At 41.4% G+C, this 24,887-nt stretch overlaps 1 protein-coding gene and 1 long non-coding RNA gene across 10 annotated transcripts in view; one reads left to right on the forward strand and one right to left on the reverse strand.

The window, feature by feature from the left end:
- Positions 1-24,887, forward strand: part of LRRC7 (leucine rich repeat containing 7) — a 495,471-nt gene that overhangs the window by 301,956 nt on the left and 168,628 nt on the right. For all 9 annotated transcript variants that reach the window (XR_013384059.1, XM_077904997.1, XM_077904996.1 and 6 more), the window contains one exon: positions 18,769-18,832. Coding sequence is in view for 8 of the 9 variants with exons in the window: in XM_077904997.1 (XP_077761123.1) it covers positions 18,769-18,832 (64 nt within the window). In the remaining variant the exon portion in view is untranslated. The remainder of the gene's footprint in view (positions 1-18,768; positions 18,833-24,887) is intronic.
- On the reverse strand, positions 3,811-22,978 carry LOC144318261 (uncharacterized). Its single transcript, XR_013384071.1, has 4 exons — positions 22,941-22,978; positions 20,644-20,778; positions 18,119-18,255; positions 3,811-4,467 (listed from the first exon to the last, which is right to left on the reverse strand). It is a non-coding gene; the product is annotated as an uncharacterized LOC144318261 (long non-coding RNA).

The raw sequence follows: 24,887 nt of genomic DNA on the forward strand, positions 1-24,887 counted from the left end.
TGCTCCTAGAGTATCCCTGTTCATCCTGTACCAGGACCTTTATACCTTTTACTGTGATAGCTTGTTTTACTGTGTGTCTTTCCGGTTACACTGTAAAGTTTTGGGGGAGAAAAAGACAATGTCCACCTTTCTCGTTTTTGTGTCCATAGTCTGGTGTGGTGCTTGGAACGCAGTAGATTTGCAGTGACTACTGGGATGAATGTGAGAACGGTTGCTTGGGCACCCGCCCCAAGCTTGGCGTCTGAGTCTTCATTATTCAGGCTCTACGAAGGCTTTGCTTCTCCTGTGGGCTACGAATTACTGACTTGAGTCTGATATTGAAGGTTTTTCCTCCTAACCTCAACTCTTTGTTTTCGCAGACATTTTTCAAAATAATAATGACTTCTATTACTGAGTACTTGCTGCGTCTTCTGAACACGTTACATCTACCAACTTATTTAAGATGCACGACCCAACAATATGGTACTCACATTGTTTCCATTTCACAAACAGGGAAACTGAGGCACAGAAAAGGTGAATATGTTGTCCAAGATCACAGGGCTCATGACTGATCCCAGTCTAACTCCCGAACTCATGCTTTTATTCAGTATAGGCTTTTGTATTTATACATATTACTTTATGTCATTACCTTCCTCTGTCTTCTTCTGAATTTTGGCAAAATGTTAGCTCTTCAGAGTGGCTTTCTCTGGCCACTTTGTTACACAATAGCAGCCTCCAAATGCTCTCAATCATTCTCCCCATGCTTTATTTCCTCATAGCACTTACCACCCCGTGATGTATTACGTTTTGTGCTTATTTCTTCCTTATTCATGTCCCCTCACTAAAACGGAAGCTCCATGAGGGCAGACACTTTACCTGTTTTACTTTCTGCTATATTCTTGCATCTTAGAATAAGGCCTAATATATTGTAGATACTTGATAAATATTTGTTGAATGAATGAGTAGATGCTTCGTAGAATCAAGCCGTGGTGCTACAGGGATGGCAAGGATTTTTTTTTTAACCCTTTTAGCACAAGCACTTTCTGCTTAGAACAGAGACCAGAAAGGATCTCTTTTGGACAAAAGCATGGACACCGATACGCGTTCTATAGGGCACAACTGGAATTCTTAACTCAAGAGCATTTCTGGCCATTCCAGTGTCACGTGAATTTTAATTCTGGAAGCAGCTTTGTTCTGGCAAAGGGGAACCAAAGAGGGTTTTGATATGACATCACATGACTTGCATTTTAAAGCCATCTCTGCGCTTCTGTGTGGAGAGTGGGTTACGGAGGGCACAACGGATGACGCGGTGACCGTTGAGGGAGCCGTGGAAATAACCCCTGCGTGGAGAAAGCTGTGAGCTCGAGCTGTGGAGGGGCCTATAGAAAGGAGAAGAAATAGATTTTAGAGACAGAAGAATCCGTAGGGCTCGGTGAACGATCGGTCGTGGGTTTCTGCTTTCGATGGGATGGACCGCGGAGAGCGGAGGAGGCCTGGGCATGGGACGGGCTTGTGCTCAGTACGAGAAAGTGCGGATTCGTGGTGCGACCCGAGGATGCTGTGCGGGAGACGAGAAGCGGAGCGTGGACCCGGGCTCGGGAGCCTGAGCGGCGGGAGGCCCCCGTAGTCCAGGCAGCAGCCGCCGAGTAGGCGCAGCGCGCAGGCCACCTGCAGGACCCACCTCCTTAGCGACACGGTGACCAACTCGGTGCGACTTCGGCCCGGGAAGGCTTCCACGAGAGGACATCGCAGACGTGGAGGACTCGGCCAGAAGACAGTAAGTGGAGCTCAGGAGGCAGGCCCGACCCCAGGTGCCGGCCCTGCTGCAGCTGCTGCTCCTGCTGCTGCTCCGACCGCTGTTTCCTCAGGTCCAGCAGCTTCCGTGCAGGAGCCCCCCGTCCGGCGTGTCTACCAGGTGCCCAAGTCGCCGATGCCAGGGAGCCTTGAAAGCCAGGCCTCAGGCTTCTGAGAAGGATTTTGATGAGCAGCCGGTGAAGACACCAAATATCCCCACAAACCAGCATTCGGTTTATTAGTTGCTACAGCAAGAGAGGCTGCAAACCATGGAGAACCACGGAGCGGGTCAGTGAGAGGGCGTTAGAAGGCCTCTGTAGGGATCTTGGAGAAGGTTCAAGAACACGGTCGTCTTCTCTGCATGGGGAAGGCTCTGAAGACGGGGCGTTTGGCCAGCGGAGATTTTAGTATCTTTCACCAGGAGACCAGGGCAATGGAGGGTTGCCGGAGCTGCTGGTTGTCTTCCATTTGTTCTGTTCCATCACGACCACAAAGAGCCCTCAACTGAAGTTGCTATTTTATGAAATTAGTTGTGATCAGTGGGGAAATCCCAGGCCTAGTGGGTAGCAGCCCCGCTAGCCACCAGCTGTCAGCTGTCAGGGCTCCGTTTTCCTTGCTCAGTAGGTAAACTTTGCCTCCTACCAGGACTCCTCAAGCAGCAATTACCAAAACGCCAGATGCTGGGCTGCCAATTAAAAAATTACTCAAGCCTACAATTTCCAACTATTAGATATTGTATTAGGCAGCTTGGGTTGCCTTAACCAGAAACCACAGACGGGGTGGCTTAATTTATTTCTCATAGTTCTGGGAGCTGGGAGGTCCAAGCCCAAAGTGCTGGCTGACCCTGCTTCCCAGCGAGGCTCTCTTCCCAGCCTGCAGGTGCCTCCTCCGTGCTATTTCTACACCACGGGGGTGGGGGGGGCAGAGCTCTGACAGATGCTACCTACTATTTGCTTGATGTTCTAGGACAAATTAATTTCCATAGATTTTTTTTTAAGTTCACTTTCCTTTTATTTGAACATAGTACGATCCATATTTATAAAAAGCTTTTTCTTCAGTTTTATTCCAGTCGTATTGAGATATAATTGACATTCATCACTGTGTAAGTATAAGGAGTATAGAATGATAATAATCCACATAGCGTGAAATGACCACCAGGCTGAGTTTAGTTGGCATACATCATCCAATATGGATGCAAGAGAAAGAAAAAGAGAGACAAAGAAACTGTTTTCCCATGTGATGAGAACTTGTAGGATTTACTCCTTTAGTGACTTGCCTGTGGCCACCATATGGCATTGCATCCCTTCCCTGGATTTGTAAAGAGTATTTTCTACTGGTCGGCTACACGTGAGCTACTTCGTATTGGTTGCATACACACCAAAAGCTGGGGGGGGGGGTTGTTTGTGTTCTATAAAAATTATGACAGTTTTTTTTTAATGACAATATTCTTTCAGGGACTGAAATTGTAACAAAGACTTTCTCTGAAGATTCCTTTTTCTAAAATGCGATTATTCTCAATTGCATTTTTTGTAATCTGAGGAGTCCTCTGAGATACATTAAAGGGGCCCAATTTAGTCTCATGACCTCCAAAGTGAAATCTGTCAGAGAATGGCTCCCTTAGAATTGGAGAGTTTTTTAGAATGCCATAAATGGCTTATCATTATAATATATATGGGATTTTGCAAGCAGAAAAAAAATCAGAAAGGTAAACTGGTGTCAAATTATATTTGACCCTTGAACAAAGGAGCACCAGGACCCTAGGCAGTTGAAAATCTGCGTGTGGGTTTTGACTCCCCCAAAACTGGACTACTAATAGCCTACCATTGACTAGAAACCTTAATGATAGCGTAAACAGTCAACACACGTTTTTTATATTTATTGTATATTGTAGTCCTACAATAAAGTAAACTATAGAAAAGAAAATCCTATTAAGAAAATCAAAAGAAGGAGAAAATACATTTACAGGGCTGTATTGTATTTACTCAATAATAAAAAAATTATCTGCATATAAGTGCACCAGAAAAGCTCCAACCCATCTTGTTCAAAGGTCAATTGTACAAGGTTCCTTGAATGCAGTGTGGAGGAATTTAGACCAACACCTAAAATAATTTTATTTCTGAGCCCAGATATGACACGACCAAATTGTTTTAGGGATGATTCCGTTATCAATGATAAGTATGGAATGGAAGCAGTTGAAAGTGGAGGCAGGCAGACTGGTGACAAGGCCGTGACAGAGGCCTGGGGTATCATGGTCCAGCAAGTAAGAAAGGCTGACCTAAAATGGTAAGAAGTGCCTAAAAAGAAATGAAACTAGAAATGAGAGGCACTGAGAGACTTAATCTCTTAAACCTTACTTGCAGTATTATCTGATATGAAGCCACGTCTGGGTCGGGCAGAGGAGATTTAAAAAGAACATGCGAGATGTATAGTGGAGGTCGAATAAACAATGCTTATAATTGACTAATTTGGACAGTGATGGAGGAGAAGAAGTTCCAGATGGCTTCCCAGTTTCCACTTTGGGCTACGGGGAAGATAGTGGTGACACTCATCAAAATGGGAAATAGAGAAGTAAGAGGCAAATCCATTCTGCCATTGCTTTATTGGGACAGTCGCTCCTTTCTTTCCTTGTAGAGAAAATAGATCCCATCCTCTTATTTTGGCTCTGCTGTTTCCTCCATCTTTAAGAATGAGCTGCTGAAAAAAATTAAAAATAAATAAAAAATAAAATAAAATAAATAAAAATAAATAGATTAATTAATTAATAAATTAATAAAAAGAATGAGCCACTGCTCACAGTAGGAGGGTCTAACATGGCTTGACCCTCAGAACACAGCCCACCGTAGCCCGACAGGAGAATAATCCTGTGGACCGGTCTCCCCCATGAGTGCCTTGCTCTTGAGAAAGAACTTTCTGTCTCTTCTTTTATGTTATGGCATTAATGTTAAGGAAACCGTGAACGCCTCTGATCCCTTACATGTTGCAAAGAATTTTATTGAGAAAATACTTTGCTGTTTCACAATATGTCTACTACTTTAGACACCTAGTTTTTATGTTGGTGGTAGCACCATCTGCTTATAATTTCCTTCCCGCCTTCACCATCTGGTGAACTCTCCTCTTAAGCCCCAATTCCAGTATCACCTGACATGAAGCTATCTCGAGGCTCCTGAATTACAAGTTCTCGGAGCATTCCGACACCTTCTGGGTAGCATGACTCCCAGGCTTAGTAATTGAGTACAGTAACTTCATAATTATTTGACTTCTGAATTTTCTTACAGAATGTAAGCTCCATCAGGGCAGCGATTGTGTTTGTTTTGTTAATCCCTGAATCATTCTCACACACAGAATAAAAAACTCACAGTATTCATTACTATTGTCAATAATAATGTAACTAATAGTGTGACTAGTAATGTAGCTAATAATAACGTACCTAATACCAATAATTGTAAGCTTTAAGGTCATTCCATTGGATTGTGAGGTGCGTGAAGGCAACAACCACATCATAGCACCAGCCCTTAGCCTAGCATCTGATATCTGCCCAATAGGTATTTGTTGCATTAAATAAAGAATTATTTGGTTAATGAATTTAGAAGCTTAATTTACAGAGAATCTGTGAAGTGAAATATCAATATAGTACAAAAGTAAAGAGGTTAGATGATAGACTTACTATTTTGTCTACAAGGATAACAATGATATGAAGAATCAGGCCTTTCTTCCACTTTGGACAATTAGAGCTACGTGTTTTGTCACATTGACAAAAAGTTAATGTTTCCTCAATAAAATTCAGATTCAGAAATATAATTTTTTTAAGAACTTGGCAAGAAGCATTGGTCAAACTTATGACTATTTTAAAGCAAGATTTACTTTATATTAGTATAATTAACCACGAGAAGTAATACAATTAGACTTCAGTGTCTTTTACAGTTCTGTGATTGAAATGAGTTTTCATTATGAGGCACATTTCACAGTGGTCTCATTTAGAGCAGATTTCTTACCCATTGTTATTTCTAGCGTATAGTCCATTATTTCTGATAGCTATCCTACTATATTTTATTTCACAACTTCTAAGTGCTGATTGCTGTGATCATATTTTAGCATAATAATCTTTATGTCAACTTGTATCCATGGGGAAAAAAAAAATCAGTCCTGGTGAAGGCCAACCAGAAAGTCATCCTAAGTGAAATTTGTTCTAAAATTGCTATTTTAGGGATCCCTGGGTGGCGCAGCAGTTTAGCGCCTGCCTTTGGCCCAGGGCGTGATCCTGGAGACCCGGGATCGAATCCCACATCGGGCTCCTGGTGCATGGAGCCTGCTTCTCCCTCTGCCTATGTCTCTGCCTCTCTCTCTTTCTGTGTGACTATCATAAATAAATAAAAATTCAAAAAAAAATTGCTATTTTAAATGAACATATACAGCCGAAAACATGCGTCATTCCAATTATTAAATAAAATCTGATTTTATTTCTGTGTATTCATAGAAACTATCAAAAAATATACCACTAATCTAGGTTTTAGCATTCACATAGTAAGTTGGGAAGACTCTAGCAATAACTTTAGAAAGAAGAAATATCTAGTTGAGTCTGAGGCCTATATTATTTTAAGGAGAAATTGAAATTAGAGAAAATGATTTATGGAGTAATTTTCTTTGAAGATGTAATAAATATGAAAAAGAAGAGGAATATAGACTTGAAAAAAATTAACATATTTACCTGAGTCCTGAAACTATAAAGTAATAAAAAGTAAAAGAAAAGAATATATATAGAATCGGTCAGGGCTTCTGAAAAGCAGAAGTTATAAACATCAGACAGCACACCAAAATTCACAGAATACCTTATTAACATGAAATCATCAAAATACGTATCTAGAATATTGAAGTCAAATGCAGGAAGAAAAAATCAACTACCCTAAACCCTAAATGATTTGTAGAAATGTTTTTTTGTTTTTGACCTTGTGATCAACATGTAAAACTATGCAAGTGTTTCTCTACATATTTTCTATTTATTTTGAAATTATTTAAAATGCACTTTATCACATGACCCCCAAACGCTAGAATGGTGGAATGAGTGTAGCAGAAAGTATGTTTTGGGCTATAAGAAATTCTGAGTAAAAGTGACTCCTTGAGTAGCAGGTACCTTGTTGCTCGTTAACAAAGTCGCAGAGTAAGCAGTTCTGAAGTTGGTTTCAGTAACTTAATGATTTTATCAAAGGCCTGGGCTTTCTGCATTTATCTGTGCTGCCCTCCCCGGCGTGCTGGCTTTCATCCTTGGACTCGTTACCTCATTCGGTTGCACAGTGTCTGCTGCCACTCTAGACATCACATTCTTCTCCAACCATGAAAGATAGAGGAATAAAGGAGACAGAGGGGGAAAGTCCCATGACTTCCCCTGTCCCCTCCCCCCCTTCTAAATCAAAGACAATTCTTCTCAGAATCTCCCTCAGCAATCAAGCCCCCATTCTCTCCTCCTCCTCCTCCTCTTCCTGTCATGTGTCCATGTCCTAGCTTCAGAGGAGATGTGCCGAGTGACTATCTGGCATTTCCAGTCTGAGGCACAGCAGATCCTACTGGCAAGGAAGAAAGGGGGGGAGATGACAGCGGTCTAGGAGCAATTGCCAGCCGTGGCTAACTGCCAGGTTATTCTGAAAGGCTTTCATCCTCTACAGTTCAAATCCTCTGACACCTTAATGACAGAGTTGCATCCCTTGCATCCCCCTGTAGTATATACATCGGTGAGGGTACTGATCATCTAGGACCAAATCTATGCCAAAGCACATGAGTTAGTATTTACAAAGCCCAGTGTAAAGAGTGATAAATATTTGTATGAAGTATGGCCAAGGAACTACGAGCCTGAGTCCTGTGTGTGTGTGTATGTGTGTGTGTGTGTGTGTGTGTGTGTGTGTGTGTGTGTACGTGCACCCACATGGGTACATGTTAAAGGAATCTCTTAGGAAAGGGACTGGTCATTGTTGCTGTTCTCTGCTCACGTATCTATAAGAGTTTTTAAAAGAGCTTACACCCTAATTATTTATTAATAATTAATTATTTATTACACGCCTAATTATTTTCCAGTAATATATTCAAAATCCCTTCATAACCATATAATGCAGGTTGCAATACACAGTAGTGAAAACGAGCGTCTTCATAGCGGATCCTGTTCTTCATAGAGTTCTGATTGATGCCGCAGTGCACACTAGAAGTGTCAGTTCCAGCAAGTAGCCATCCGGGGATCATTGTTCCTGCTTACATGGCACCTTGGCCCCCACAAAGAGCTCAGAAAGTCTTACGGGTATAATCGCGTCTTTGCTGCATTGTCATGAGTTAGAGATGCACAGTCATTTTTGGCCAGTGGGAAATTCATGTAAAGAGTGAAAGAGTGGTGATGAACCCAAGTGGACTGTATAGACAAAGAACAACAAAATGCGGACCTCCCCCATCTGGGCAGACCTTTCATTAAAATGAGCGGTGCAGAATTTGTCCTAGATAGCCAGCTGCTGTCCTTATAGTTCCAGTTTTCACTTTAATCTACTTCATCGGATGAGTGTATCTCCCTGTATAAACTAGAAGTATTCTTGAGAGCTTACTTGAGAGTTTATTTCTTCATATAGAATCTTTCATGCTCTGCACTAGAGATAAGTAATTACAAGAAACTGAATTTTTCCAATAAGAGTCATAAAACCAACATAAGCCTTTAAATGCTGAATGTTTAAAAGGAAAATATATTCCCAAAGGAAATACTCAAAATATGTGACAGCTTGATGTAAATTACAAATTTTAAGTGTTTATCCTAATAATTTAAGGACTGCAGGGAAGACTATCTTAATTGAGAAGCGTTAACAAATTTGTCTAAAAAATTGCCTTCCCAATATTCTTTGACAAAGTGATAGATGTTTAGTTTGGCTATGTACCCATCTGGAAGATTCCAGGAAGCCGGTTTAGCATTTTGTTGTTCTTGTTCTCGGGAAGAGGTTGAATTGAAATGATGGGAAGCAATAAAAATTGTCGCTGTGATATTGGGTTACGGTATAGTAATAACAAAGGCAGGATTTGATCATAGAAGTTTGATCATAAAACATTTGATCATAGAGGTTAGGGCTTATCTGCTATCGGGCACTACATTTTAATTTTTCCTGGCTTGTAAAGATACTAGATTTTATCTTCCTTCAAAATAAGTTGTGCCAGTAGCTGCATTTCTCAAGACTGTCTCAATTCCTGGACTTTCTAGTGTTCAGTACCGATGCTGTAAAGAATTATTTTTTCAAAAATTTATAATATGAGGGTCATTTGAAAAGAAATTATTCACAAGGGAAGAACATGATAATGTGGCAAATTTGGCAGGTCTAAATTATAAAATAGAAATGTTCATTAAATATACTACAACAGATCAAGCAAAGTAGAAAGGTGGTATTTTCTTTCCCTAAGTTTCAGTAAGAGGGAAACATCGGACATTAACAACTGAGAGTTTTCCTGTCCTTGTGCCATGAATAGCCACTAATCAGAGAGAATGTGTGAGCACATTTGAAAGACAAGTTTAAAGCTGGAATGCATAAACCCACGCCAAAAATTGAAAGAATCCTGCCAGAGTCAGCAAATCTAAGTTACTACACTGGGAATTAATGGGGAAACAATAGCCCTGCCAACTTTATGTGGCTTCAGGGGTAATTGTACATTTAAATAAATAAAGCCTCTGCATCTGATAAAAAGAAAACCATACATTGTATGCAGATGCACCAAGATATTGCATTATTTTCCAGCATTGGAAAATTCCATTCCAACTGGAGTCTTTTTCCAGATTTGCAGTTGGGTAGATTCTATAAAGTAATGACATGCTAGTAAGGATTTAATTTTCACAAATACAACCAAAATGATAATATTAAGAACAAATGTCCCTGGATCGCAATAGCATGTACCCTAAGAAATGAGAACTTCAAGTAGTTCATTAATATAAATAGTTATCTAACAAAAATTCTCTGATAATATTCCCAGTGTTTAATTTACCTATCATCTCTATATGCAAAGGTTTCAAGACTTCACTATTTTTAGGGACCAGGATTAAATCATAAACCCATACAGCCATCTAGATGTGAGATGTTAAAGAGTGATCTCGACCAGGGGTCGGGAAACTGTGGCGTGTGGTCCAAACCTGGCATCCCTGTTTTTCGTGAATAAAGCTTTATCGAAACAAAGCCATATCCATGTATTAACATATTATCTGTGGCTACTTTTGCATACAACAGCAGAATTGAGCAGTTGAGACAGAGATCAGATGGACTGCAGGATCTGAAACACTTCCAGCCTGGCCCTTTACAGAAAAGAATTGGTTGGCCCCTGGCGTAGACTCTGGTGACCTGTAGAGAACACGCTTTTCATAAAAACATTCATATTTAAACAATGGTCAATCCAAACATTTCAGGCCAGATATAGATGGCAGGCCAGTGCTGGGAAAAGAATGACCTTATTATCATTCTTAGCCTTGTTACTGACTGTCTGTGTGACCTTGAACAAGTCACCAATTCTCCTCTGATAAGTGAGCATTTCCCTTTACTGAGGTTGTGGTGCATAAGGTCAGATGGCGAGAAACAGCACGGTCTTTCAGGGAAATGTGAAAGCTGGGCCAGAGAACTATATGCAGAACAGTCATAAATGGAAGGAGAGCCTAAAGTGAACTTGGGAACTGAGGTACAGAGTCTAACAGATCAGAATTTCCAAGCAGACAAATGAGGATGATCTGATCAAATTTAAATACTCAAATAAGTTATTTAAATATGGCTAGGCCTGTGTTTTCATGAACAAGTATTCAATTTCATCGTCTACAAAAAGAAGTTTTTCAAAATGTGCTCTGAGTCTGAGAAAGGTCCTATAGGAAAGAAAATAATAAATGTCCCTGGGTCACATAGGAAAAAGTCTAAATTAGTTACATCTATTAGAGAGTCACAATGAACCTTTGTGTATTTCATCTGTATTTCACACGGCCAAGAGGCCAAGAGGATGTAAAACTGTCACTATTTGCAGGTGACATGGTATTATACGTAGGAAACCCTAATGTCTCTGAAAAACTGCTAGAACTGATAAATGATTTCAGGAAAGTCATAGGACACAAAATCAATACCCAGGAATCTGTTGCATTTCTGTACACTGATAATGAAGTGGCAGAAAGAGAAATTAAGAAAACAGTCCCATTTACAGTTGCACCAAAATAATAAAAGACCTGGGAATAAACCTAACCAAGGAAGTGAAAGATCAATACACTGAAAGCGATAAAAGTATTGATGAAAGAAATTGAAGATGACACAAACGGAAGGATAGTCCATGCTCATGGATTGGGAGAACAAATGTTAAAATGTCTATACCCCCCAAAGCCATCTACAGATTTAATGCAACCCTTGGGAGAATACCAATAGTATTTTTCACACAACAAATCATCTTAAACAATGATCTTTTGCGTTTGGAACCACAAAAGAACGTGAATAGCCAAAACAATCTTAAAAAAGAACAAAACTGGAGGTATCTGTGAAATTAATCTGTCAGAGAAAGACAAATACCATATGATTTCACTCATATGTGGAATTCAAGAAATAAGACAAAGAAAAAAATAAGAGGCAAACAAAAGAGGCTTAAATATAGAGAACAAGCCAGTGGTTACCAGGGGAAAGGTGGGTGGAGGGATTGGGATGGGTGAAAGAGGGGAAGGGGATTAAGAGCCCACGTACCATGATGAGCATTGAGTAAAGTACAGAATTGTTGAATCACTTTATTGTTCACCTGAAACTGATATAACACTGTCCATTAATCATACCGGACTTATTAAAAAAAAAAAAAACCTGGAGATATCACAATCCCAGATTTCAAGATATACTTCATTTAACATTTTTTAGCAAGCTTTGCCAAAATCTCCTGGCCATCTGAAAGCTTTTTAAATCATGCAACATCTATAAATCCTTAAGAAAACTTTAGGAAACTCTAACCTAGAAAACCTCGTATTTCCAACTCTGAAACCCTCCCTATTTTAATAGCTAACTCTTATAGAGCATTTGCCTTGTATCAGGCTCTGTTTATGTGCTTTTCCTACATTAACTACTGTAATCATCACAACTCTGTGAAGTGGGTGTTCTTATCATCATTCCACTTACAGATGAGAGAACTGAGGTAAAAGATATGCTTCAATTTGTTCAAAATCAAACAGCTAGTGAGTAGTAGAATCAGGATTCAGACCCAGGTCATCTGAACCCAGAGTCCATGCCCTCAACTACTCCACACTTGAGGTCTTATTGTTACGTGTCAGATATTCAAAAGAGTGAAAAACTTACCTAAACATTTCACAGAATATTTTTTTTATTATTATTTGAACCTCAGAAAGACTTATTATTAGAAATGCCATTAGGTCAACGTAACACAGGATTTAGATATCCAGAGGCTAGTGAACCTCAGCTTTATCTGCTTTTGTCATCATGCATAGTTCATAATAAATGAGCTAACATATATTCATTACAGTATTTATTAAAACAGGCCTATCAGGATATCTCCTTGGCAACCGTTAATTAATTGTAACTGCTTCCTTGGCAACTGTTAATTAAGTGTAGATACCTGATAAAAACTGAGCAGTTTGTCTTTGCAAATATTCTAGAATCCAAACTTCTCACTGTTAATCATTCGTTCATCCATGGATGAATGTCTTCATTAAACAACACCGTTTGAAAAGCTATTTACTCTGTGAATAAGACTAACAAGTTACTTGCTTTCATGGAGCTTTAATCTAGCAGGGGAAAAATAATTAGTGAGCAAACCAGAAAGATTTTAATTTTCTGTATTAAATATTTAATTAAGTAAAATAAAGGATTTAATTAAATAATAAATATTTTCAGTGGTGTTAAGAATAAAATGAAACAAAATAATATAAGGTGAAGGGGCAAAGGAGATTTTAATTTGAGTAATGGGGAATGGACTGTCCTGAGGACAAAGCAAATTCGCAGAGTTGAGGCAGAGCAACCAGCTTTTGGAAGATTTAGGGAAAGAACATTATAGTCAAGAGAGACAGCAATGATAAAAGTAAAAATCATTGAAATTTTACATATATATATATATATATATATATATGTAATATGACCAAAGCTGGGTAAATATTATTTAGTACAACCAATTACATTGGAACTTGCACCTTTTAAATTACTAGGTGAACTTACAAATGAATCTAAATAATCAGCAAGATACCTGATTCAGGCAGATGTAGGTCAAACTGTCAGCATTGTTGGTAGAGAATGTGGCCCCAATTTGTGACCAAGTCCTCACATTTGCTTCCCCACCTTTGGCGGGGACCACGTCTTCAAGACCAGCCATTTGTAAAGGGAAATCAGACCCATTGGATTCCCCTACAGGAATGGAGGGATAGGTGCCCAGACGCACGAGAGCTTATGGTAAGGAAAGAGCACATGGTCAAGTAGGCTCGTGTGACCTGTACAAGGACAGCCCGCATGGGAACCCACTGTCAGGGTAAGGAGGTAAACAAAGAGAGAAGAGATGCTCACCCTTCTACTAATCAGTAAAGAGAGGAGATAAAGTCCCGAGCTATTCCTCTAGCATGGTGGATCTCATCTGGAGATGATTCCCACCCCCCAACCGCACTCTGCATCCCCAACCTGGGAGCATTAGACACTGTGCAGAAATACACTGGTTGTGAAAACTGCAGAGAATGTTTCCAATATGCTGCTAACCATCCCTCAATGCACGAGGTAGCCGTATCCTAGAAGTTTCCTTGCCCAGCCCTGAGGGTAGGACAATAGGGTTTCCTGCAATAAATTACAGTGGAAATTTTTAGAGTTTCTTCACTTTGGATCAAAATATTTTATATCCTTCAAGGATGCATGTTAATATTGTGGATTTAAGCTACAATCTCAGAAGAACCTCAGCTTTAGATGTAGTCTTTGGTATTTTGATTATTTTTTTTGCACATATGTAAATATATACTATTCATATAGCTACTTTCTCCAAAACCCAGCTGCAATGTCACCTCTTCTTAACGTTTTCCCTAATGACTAAGCTGTTAGACATTCCTTCCTCTGAGACCCTAGGGCAATCTATACATATTTTTACCTTAGCGCTTATCACCTTGTGAAGCAATCATTCTTTTGATGGTCATTTCCACTTAGAAAATAAGTCTTGCCAAGTAGAGACTGTGCAGGATGTGCTAAACATCCTACAATGCACCCAGTAGGCCGCTATATCAAAGAATTTACCTGTCTAAAATGTCAGTCGTGCCAAGTTGAGAAACCCTGCATTCCAGAAATCTAACTCCACAGAAATCCTGGTGACCCCAATGCCCACACGGTGCCTGCCCTAAGGAACACAAACTCGAGTGAATGAATGAATACTCACAAAGAATACTACTAACACAAAATACCGTGTATTCTATTTTATTTTTCTTACAGTGTCTTACTTGTTTATAGCCTGATGAAATTTGAAACCTATTACAGACATTCAGCTAAAAGGAACATTTATTGGACAATTTGACAGAACAATTATAGTTTGGCAACTAGCACATGAACAAGAAAAGCAGTAGGTCGTGTTACGGACTGTCTAAAATCTTGTGGTTCGGGAAGGCAGTCGATTTCAAAGGTGTAAAAATGTAAGAACTAATATCGAATGACATCTTCAAAAAACAGAAGTAAAAATATAACCATTTTAAAAATATAAAATGTAAGAAATTATATATCGGAAAGACAACTCTAAAACAGAAGAATTTAATGATGGATATGAACTTCGGTGACAGTAAAGATCATTGATGGAAACGAATATCAGAAAAATAAAATAAAATAAAAATAAAAATAAAAAAAATAATATCAAAAAAATAAATAAAATTTATCTTGAGATAAAATCAAGATTTAAAAAATGCCATTTTACATAATAGAGCTTAAATAAGCTTCAGGAAAAGTTTTTTAAAAACCTCATGGGGAAGGCTTTTTTGTTGTTCCGGAATAAGCAAAAGGAAAATTGTTGCCCATTCAGAAGAATGGCAAAGGGATGGTAGGAAGCTATGTTAACACATTTAAAATATGGTTTCTAGGTATGAGTTTATGAACCAAGGGTTTCAGAAGCAGTGACCTAAGACTAGCTGGGAAGAGAAAAATGCTTCGCAGTGACATGGAGGCTAACTAAAAGAAACCAAACTTTACCCAGATACATACAAGAAATAATAGTTTCTTCATAGGTTGTCTTGGTCAGCCCACAGCCAGAGAGTAGTGTTCAGTTCCGAGCGCCATGTGACTGTCAGAGGTAGGAGGTGTTTGGGTTCTGGGGTGGTCCATGTGATCTCCGCCCCAACCCTTCAATTCTACTGTTGTGGTGATAAACAGCCGTAGGTCATATGTCAACATGGTGCGTTCCCATAAAACTTTACTTACCAAAAAAAAAAAAAAAAGAGGTGCCAGGTTTGGACCTGGCCTTGTTTTGGAAGAGAAACATTGATAAAGATAATCCTGGATGATCTTGTGTTCAAGGAGCCTGGAAATCCTAACACACACAGGATGATTTAAGAAGTCACTATTATTTAGCCTAGGGAAAAAAAAAAAAAAAAGATACGTCCTACAAGTAATAGAATTTGCCTCAGGACACACAGCTATAAGACATCCCCATTTCTTCATTTAATAAAATTAATTTCATCTTGGTTCTCTACCACTAAGGCTGGGGGGGAAATTATCCTCAGGGGATCAGTGAGAACTATAGAATTTACAGAATCCAGAAAATTGTGGAAAGGCCTCTGGTCTTCAGCTCATGGTCATGGTGAGTCTCACTGGAATCTTTGTCGCCTACAGGGTGAAGCCCAGTGAAGGTGGCTCTGCTACCCCTACGATTATTTCTCATTTACTTGCCACACCTGGCCACTTGGTCCTCTACCTTGGCTCTCAGGGCTTTGTAAATCTTGAGATTTACAAGAATTTGCCATTCCTCAATATTCCCAGGCTAAGAAGAAAATCTAATTCGCTTTTCTTGGGGCCCAGCCACTCCCATCCCCTTCCCTAGAAGCATTTACTCAGTGGCATAGATGACACAAGAGGCGAGGCCCATGTTCTTACAACGCTGGCCACATTTTCAAAACCATCTTTGGACTGGTAATTGGTCCCACACAGGCCCTTCCGGTCGTCTTGAAACGTATTTTAAGGAGGGAGTGGAGACAGGAGGCATAGACATATGAAAAACACTGACAATTCAAGGAAGCAAGTGGTAAATATCGAGTAAATCATGGAAAAGAAAACAAATGGTACATGAGATAATAATAATAATAATAATAATAATAATAATAATAATAATAATAATTTTGAGGTGGAATAGACAAAAAATATCACTTATTTATTTTTCAATTTTTATTTCAAGTCAAGACCTTTCCCTGAGCTCTAGTTTCTCTCTCTCTCTCTCTCTCTCTCTCTCTCTCTCACACACACATATTTAATTCCATTGCAATATTCCCACACTGGTCCTCAATCCAGAAACTATTTTAACCTCCTTCCTCTCGTACCTCCCACACCCAGTCAGTCATCAGCATTGCCGAGTTCTCTCCACCAGAGCATCCCTCCTTGCCCGCAGCGCCGTCCGTACTGCTTTGTCTTATTTCTGGCCCTACGTGCATTTCGGGACAGTCTTAGTTGGCCCCTCTGCTAGCACATCCTCCCCCCACGTCTCACACCATCCCAAGCTGCCGCAGCGAGCTTTCTAAAATACAAATCTGATAAATACTTTCTGATCTGAATCCAAAAGGCTTCCGTTGCCTTCAAGCGAAAACTCAGACTCTTTGGCTTGACATGGGTTTCTTTATGATGCGGCCCTTCCCTACATATTCTTTCTTATTTCTTACTGTTTTCCTTACTGTTTTTGCTAACCTGCGGTTCCTTGAAATAGGCCACGATCTCTTTCAACCCAGCCCTTTGACACTTCCTCCCCAAAAGGCCATCTCCTCCGATTCTAAAGCCTGATCGATGCTCCAGAACAAAGTGTCGATGGAGCCTTTTACTCCCAACACTGAGAAAGGACCTCTCCCTGTGCTCTTCAGGAACTCACACGTGTATTTTCTATGACACGTACTCCAATTTTATTGAAGTATAATTGACAAGTGGCCAGTTATTCAAAGTAAATATGGTGATTATTTGATGTATGTACACATTGTGAGAAGCGCCCTCCCATCCGGTTAATGGACATACCCATCCCCTCAAACATCTACCTTGTTTTATGGAAGGGTGTGAGTGAGGGGGGTGGAGAACACTTAAAACCGAGTCTCTGATCTACCCAAAACCCTGATCTACCCATCTTCCTTATCCATCGATTACAACGTCATCCTTCTAGTTGCTCAGACCAACACACACTCTTAGTTACACTGGACTCTACTTTTTCTTACTCCTCCCAGATGTTTCAGCAAATAAACATTTGACTCTAATCTTACATATGTTTGGAAGCCAATCACTTCCCACCACCTCCACTACCACCACCGGGCTCCAAACTACCCTCACCTCTCCTTTGGCTTCTTCCATTAGCCTCCTATTTGATCTCCTGGCTTCCACTTTCGTCCCTCTCTGTTTACAGGCACAGATATCCTTTAGAAATAAGTCACTTCAGTCACACCTTTGATCAAAACCTTTTAGTGACCCATCTTACTCAGAATCAAATCCTCAAACTCACATTGGGCTGATAAGACCTCATATTATCTGACTCCTCGTAATCATCTCTTACTCCCCTCATCCCTCGCTCTGCTTTAGCCACATGGTCTCCTAGGACGTCTTCAAGCAAACAGCATGTCTGTGACTAGCCTGTTCCTTCATTTCCTTTAATTTCATTTTCTTGGTAAGGCCTTACCTGAATCTCCCTACTAAAAATTGCAATCCCCCTATTTCCATTCTTCATATCTACTTCTTCTGCTGAAGCTTTCTCCATAGCACTTATAACCTTCTAATATATTATCCTACTGTACTCATTTATTTTAGTATTTATGCTTAGTTATTGTAATCGATTGTAATTCTCCCCCCAATGCAATGGAAACTCCCTTTGGGCAAGAGTTTTTGTCCCTTTTATTCATTGCTGTCCTCCAGACCCCAGAAGATTGTCTGGTGCATAATCGCTCAATAGCAGTTGCTGAATGAAGAAAGGGTACACACATTTTTGCATTTCTGAGTGTCTGAGAGTGTCTGGATTATAGTAGTACTTTAAGCTATGACATAATTACTGTAGCCATTTTAAAGAAAAAGGGACTGAAATTTCTGAGATTTGAGTCAATGATGCTTCCAGAATTTCTGTAGAGTCAGGATTTAGGGATAGCATTCTGGTTCGTGGGAGGATAAGGAAACTTGGAACAAAGAAAAACACTATCTTTTCTTACATGGTATGCTGCACTTGAGGATGGCTTGTGAAGCGCCAGTCGCGTGTGGCGCCAGCAAGGGTACCTCTACCTTTGGCACCAAATCCTGCTCGAGGCTTTACCATTTCACGGAGCCGTAGCAGCATCCCAGCCAATATCTTTAGGAGACAAGGAATACAACAGTCTGTCTGTAACACAAGTTCATTTAAGTAGAAAACGGTAAGATTGATGCTGAAGTCAGGGCCGTATTGTGAGTTTTGGAATGCTTTGCTCAGGATTGGTTTCCCCCATCGGTCCCGAAATCTGGGGTGATTCTTAAGAACGTAGATGTTGTGGACTCGCCCTATGCCTCACACTGGAATGGATATTTAACAAGCTTCCCGGGTTTGTGTTACGCAGCGAGCTCTGTATTCCCACCACAGAATGGCTTTTGGAAATGTCTTAAGCAGGTGGTAGTTTTGCATACGGTTGTTTTGTATTTGCAGTTTACTTCTCTCTCTAAAACACCCCCATTTCTGTGCACTATTAAACCAGGTATAAAAAAAATAAAAAATAAAAATAAATAAATAAATAAACCAGGTAAATATGACTGGGGGTGGGTGGAATGATTTTGGAGCAATCAATGTGTCATGGACTTGCCTCACGATAGTATTTTTCTCCATCTGTTATAGGTCAATGCACAAACTGGCCCAGTTGGAAAGACTTGACCTAGGCAATAATGAATTCAGTGAGCTGGTAAGCGAATGCATTTTCTAACCCTGATAAATCCACCCCAGGAGGTTATCTCTTCTGTCTCTGTAACCCCAGGTTACAGGTTACTACCCAAGTTCACGTTTGCACTTGGTAAATGTAAAAGCAGAATGAAATCCAGGAAATAAAGTGATGATCTGACTCTATCATACCCTGTAGAGATCTGGATAATATCAGATTCAGTTAAGAGAAAGGGGGGAGGTGGGGACGGAGGGCAAGCGCGTGCGAACGAGGCCTGCGAGCGCCACCACGGCAGCCACCAAGCGAGTGTAGCGCGTCGTCGTCTCACTTAGCCCTTATCTGACCCGTTGCCACCTTCACCTGGTGGAAATGCGCCCAGAGTGGTCCTGGTCGTACAGCCTTTACGTGGCCGAGCAGGAATTAAAGCAAGAGGTGACTAACCAGGGTTCAGGCCCCGAGCCCTCCGCCTCTGAGGTCGCTCGCGGGGGAGGACGGCTGGAGGCCAGGCCCCCCCTTGTCCCCAGCTCCTTTCTCCTATCAGCTCACCTGCACCGCGGCTCACAGAATCCCCACTGCTCCTCTCAGGCTTAACCTGTCATTAAAATTTGCCTGGAGACTAAAATCTCAAATGCAGGGAACACCGGGGGGCTCAGTGGGGGAGCCTCTGTCCTTGGCCCAGGCTGTGTCCCGGGGTCCCGGGGTCGAGTCCCACGTCCGGCTCCCCGCAGGGAGCTGCTTCTCCCTCTGCCTGGGTCTCTGCCTCTCTCTCTGGGTCTCCCCTGAATACATAAATAAAATCCTTTTAAAAAAAAATCTCAATTGCAAATTAGAGAGCAAACAGTCCGTTACAAGCAGACTTTCTGATTCCGAAGTCTCCCCTTGAACATCTTCAGATTTCAAAAATGCAATTCGTCTAAACTATATTTTAACCATTTTCAAATTCAAACACTTAATTGAGTAATCAGCTACTCTCTCCGGGCCACGCTCCTAGCAGTGTGACCTTGCGCAGCTTCCTTCACCTCTAAGCCTCTTTTTCAATCTTTCTAAAATGGAAATTACAGTGGCTCCCCCCCCACGGGGCTTGCGTGAGAGTTAAGTGAGGTAACGCCTGTCCAGGGCCTGGGAAGGAGGGAACCTCGGCCAACGCCGCACCCTGGAGGTGCAGATACTACCTCGGTGGACTGGGCCGTAGCCATCGGGCCACTGTCCCGGCCTCCATCGCCGTTTGCGGGGGTGGGGGGGGAGCTGACTTTTGGCCTTCTGCAATTGGAAGCGTGGTGTGATTGAAGCAGGCACCAGATCCCCTTGGGTTGCATGTGGCGGCCTCGCACAGCAGGCCTGTGTGGGTCTGCAAGGCCTCGGCTGCCCCTGCGTCTCCTTACAACGTGGCCGGCGGGCGGGTGCCAAGGAGGCTGAGGCCTTCCTGAGGGACTGGGCCTCCCTGCTCTCCCGCTGCCTTTCAGAGGCGGCCGACGGACGTGCTGTCCCCCTGGCTCGTGTCTGCAGCTGGGGCTGCCCCCTGTGTGGACTGTGGGCCCAGTGAGGCCCTGGTCACTTCCGTGGGCAGCTCCCTGCAGCTCTGGCTGGCTGCAGGTCAGGAGGCCCAGGAGGCCCAGGAGGCCCGGGAGGCCCGGGAGGCCCAGCGGCCTTTCCCGGGTCCTGTCCTGAAGGTACCTCACTGGCCTCAACGCCAGGAGTGACCCCCCCCACCCACGGACTGGCTCCAAGAGTCCACGTGATGGGTGAACTGAGAGAGGCCCAGGGAACAGACTTGGGGGCCTCCCTCCCCCTGCTGCGTGGCCCCACCGAGCCAGCCTGCTGAGGGTGCACCCCACCTTGTGATGGCCTCAGCGCAGACAGGAGGGCACAGCAGCCCAGAGCCAGTGAACTTCGTAACTGTTGTGTCCTGGGAGTTTCAAAATCCGTTATTAAGAAGTTACAATCTGCTTCCGCGAGGAGGTGTAGCCAGTCTAGTGGGTGAAAGAACATGGACCGTGGATTCAGACAACTGAGGTTTACTCCCGATTCCATCACCGGCTGGCTAGGCGCCTGTGGGTCTAAAGCTCACTCTCTAGCCTCAGTGTCCTCTTCAATAAAATAAGGGCGTCGAAGCTGTCTATCTCACAGGATTGGGGGCGCGGAATCCATGCAAGAGATAAATGGCTCTGTGAACTCTGCCTCTGTCAGGCATATGACTTTGGAAATCAAATCTATCAATATTTGGGCCAACAGAGATGAATAGGGTATGTCTGCGTGTTGGAAAGTAGACACAGTAAATGTAAACTAAAAAAAAACAAAAAAACAAAAAAACATTATTTTAACTTATGCTGTGCGGTATCTAAGGAATTATCACTGAGCAGAAACATTTCTTTTCTTTTGAACTCCCAGTATTCCATGCTAGTTACAAAACAAGTCTCTCTAAAAAAAAATTGTTTTTTTTGCATTTGTCCTGGGACCACTTATTCGACAACACTCAGTTACTTGGCATCGGCAGCAAGGAGGAAGGGTGGTGTAATTATGGAATTTCACATTTCTGTCATTCACTTTTAATCAGATGCTTGGCTTTTATTAGTCATATGTGTGGGACTAGCTGTTGTTTCTCTGAAAGTAACAACTTTTAATGAGAAAATAAGAGAATTTGCTTTGATAAGAGGCCTCTAGAAACAATGTCATGTGTAGGAAAGGGGGCAAGTTCCATTCTGTAGCCAGGTATTGACACCTCGGAGATTACTATGAGAGAATTCATTTTGTGTGATGTTCTAAGGAGATAGCTATGGAGAGAAGATGATAATAAGTCCCCAAAAAAACCTTATAATGTGAAAATCTAATAGAAAGAACAGAAGTTTGCTTGCTTGAGACTCAATGTAAATGCCCTAAATGAGGTTTGGAGACATAACTGATTAAGGATGCCTTGTTCATAATGAATAATTCTAAACAGAGGGAATCACTTGATATTTCTAAGGATGGTAACCACCAGAAAATCCTGGGCAAGGTTCTGGGAACATAATAGATTCTCAAAGATCTTCATTATTATTGTTTCTTTCACGGCTTATTTTCATTAAATATAAAATCAACAAATGTCCATTTTTTTTAAATTGAGAAAGTTAGAAAAACTGTAAAAATTATAGTGAGACTCATCCATGATCCCATCCCCTTATATAACCATTATCAGTGTTTTTGGTGTATCCTCCCCCCACACCATCATTTTCTTTTTAATTAGACCAAACGAGTATTATTCAGGGCCAGGTCAGAGATGGGACATCATAGGTTGATGCGTTAGATAACGTCAATGCTTGAAATTCCTCTGCACTGAGGGTAGACAGCCTTCTACTCTCAGAGAATAATCAGGAACTTTCCAAGGTCATAGAATGGTCAGGGACCCTGAAAACAGATGCAGTGATTGCCACGGGGTAGGTACACACGCTGGGCCTATAGAGATCTACCTAACGAACGGGGAGTCCCATTCGCGTCCTGGGCCGGTAGTGGGACTAGTAAAGGCCCCAGCGCACATCGCTATGAGTGAGAACACCCGGAAGGAAGCAGATTGAGCAGCAGAGCCTAGGGGAAGGTGAGACAGGTGGATCCAGAAGCCGGGTCAGGCCATAGCTGACCATCTGCCCAATGAAGCTGTAGCTTCCAGCTCCCACCCTCTTACCCCCTTCCCTCTCCCCTCCCTGCACTGGAGAAGGGCCACGCTAATAAGGGAATAAGAAAAGTGTCCCTCGGAGCCTTCCCAACCTCTGCTCTGGGAACCTTCAAGTAAGAAAGCTTCTCTGCAAACCAGAGAGAGAAAAGAGCTGAGCCCGGAGGAAACAAACAGCACACTGCAGAGTGGTCCCTGTGTGGCTCAGGGTGCGGCGGGCGGGCCAGCCACCTGCAGACAGCAGCCCGGGTGGCACAGGGCCAGCAGCAAGGAAGACAGAGGCAAGAGTGGTCGCTGGACTAGCATCTCCTGTGACATGGGGGGTCCCTTGTCTCCACTCCCCTCTGGCCACAAAAGGACCCCTAAAAGGAGGGACGGGGGAGGAGGATCCCAGGAGAGACCCGATTTCTTCATCTCTTGCTATGCGCGTGGAGGGAGGTCCGAGAAGTGAGGGCTGAGATCGCCCTCTAACTGTGACATCGTACCTACCGGCTGTACGTGTCTTCATAGAGATAGTTCTATTTGCCAAACCGGAATGTTGGTGTGCGTTCTATTCTACACTAATGCATGATTATCAAATTCAAAAGATTCTTTGCGAGCATTATGAGTTAGGATCGTTCTCGGCAGCTGAATGAGGAAGACTGTCAAATAGCGGCCAAAAAATAAATAGCGACATTGAAATTCAAACTTAAGAGAAAATAATAATCAGACAGGCTTGAAATTCTATTATATCAGATGTTACACATATAACACAATATATGTGGTATGTATTTAAGTTACAAAACATAATAAAATGCATCCTGGTTAGGCACTGCCGTATGTTTATGACCCAGGGCACCAGTCCTGTACAGCTGCCCGTACGTCCTGACCTGATCCTGCCTCATTCCCACAGACAAGTACAACCCTGAATTTTGTTTGACATTCCCTATGTTGGTATGTGTCTAAATATTACATTATTTCACTCTGCTTGTTCTCAGGTTTTGTAAAAATATGACTATACTATACCTTATTTACTTCTTCCTTCACAATCATTTTTGTCCATTTTTTTATTGCATCACAGCTCTGCAGACTTCCATAGATGCACATGTGCAAGAATGTTTCTAAGGCATATGTTTAGAAGTGGAATTTCCCACTCATTAATTGTGCACATATTCCACTTGAAAAATAAGGCTTTTTTTTAAATAATTGTATTCATTCCCCAGCACGTCTAAGAGCCCCTGTGTTCCACATCTTTGTCTATACTTGATTTTGTCAGACTTCGTATTTTTTCCAGGAGTTGGCTGACAGTGGCATCTCCTTATGATCTGAATCTGCCTATGTGTGATCTTTTATGAGATTGGTGCTTTAAAAAAAAAAAGAGAGAGAGAGATTGGTGCTTTTTCCATATGTTGGTGGTGGTTTGTGTTTCCTCTTCTGTGAAATGCCTGTTCATGTACTTTTGCTCATTTATCTATTGGAGGTCTCTTTTTTGTAGACTTAGCAGGATCTATTCTATAGCCTAGATGCTAATTTTCTGTTGATTATATGTGCTACAGATACCTCCTCCAACACTCTACAAGTTTTGGGGGTTTGTTTGTCTGTTTGTTTGTTTTACTTTCTTCTTGATGTCTCTTGATGACCTGAAGTTCTTAATTGTAATGTAATAAAATGCATACTTTTTTATGCCTGGCATATTTTGTGTCTTGCTTAACAAGTTCTTGCCTCCCCAAAGTCAAACAGATCTCTTCATATGTTTTTTTCTAAAAGCTCCAAAGTCTTCATTATTTATAGTCAAGTGTATTTCCATCTGGGCTTAAATATTTTTCATTGAATGTATTATTTTTTTTTTCTGAGCAGATTGTTTTCCAAGCAACGATTATCAGCAGTCCTTCCTTTCCCCCAGAATGAGTTCAACCTCTTAACAGAATATGATTTCTATACATTCATAGCTGACTTTCTTCTTCAATTCCAGTATAGTTGACATACAATATCAACTAGTTTGAAGTGTACAATACAGTGATTCAATAGTTCTGTACATTAGCCAGTGCTCATCAGGATAAGTGTGATCTTTAATCCTTATCATCTACTTCACCCATCCCCCCATCCACCTCCCCTCTGGCACCCATCAGTTTGTTCTCCATAGTGAAGAATCTGTTTCTTGGTTTGCCTCTCTCTCTCATTTTTTTTTAATCTTTGCTCATTTGTTTTGTTTCTTAAATTCTACATATGAGTGAGATCATATGGTATTTGCTTTTCTCTGGTTGGCTTATTTCACTTAGCATATTCACTAGCTCCATCCATGTTTTGGCAAATGGCAAGATTCCGTTCTTTTTTTGTGACTGAATAAATAAATAAATATATATATATATTATGTATATGTATATATTATTTATATATATATACACTATATCTTCTTTATCCATTCATCTATCAATAGACACTTGGGCTGCTTCCATA

Source organism: Canis aureus, chromosome 8 (genome assembly GCF_053574225.1).
Source record: "Canis aureus isolate CA01 chromosome 8, VMU_Caureus_v.1.0, whole genome shotgun sequence".
Taxonomy (NCBI): Eukaryota; Metazoa; Chordata; class Mammalia; order Carnivora; family Canidae; genus Canis; species Canis aureus.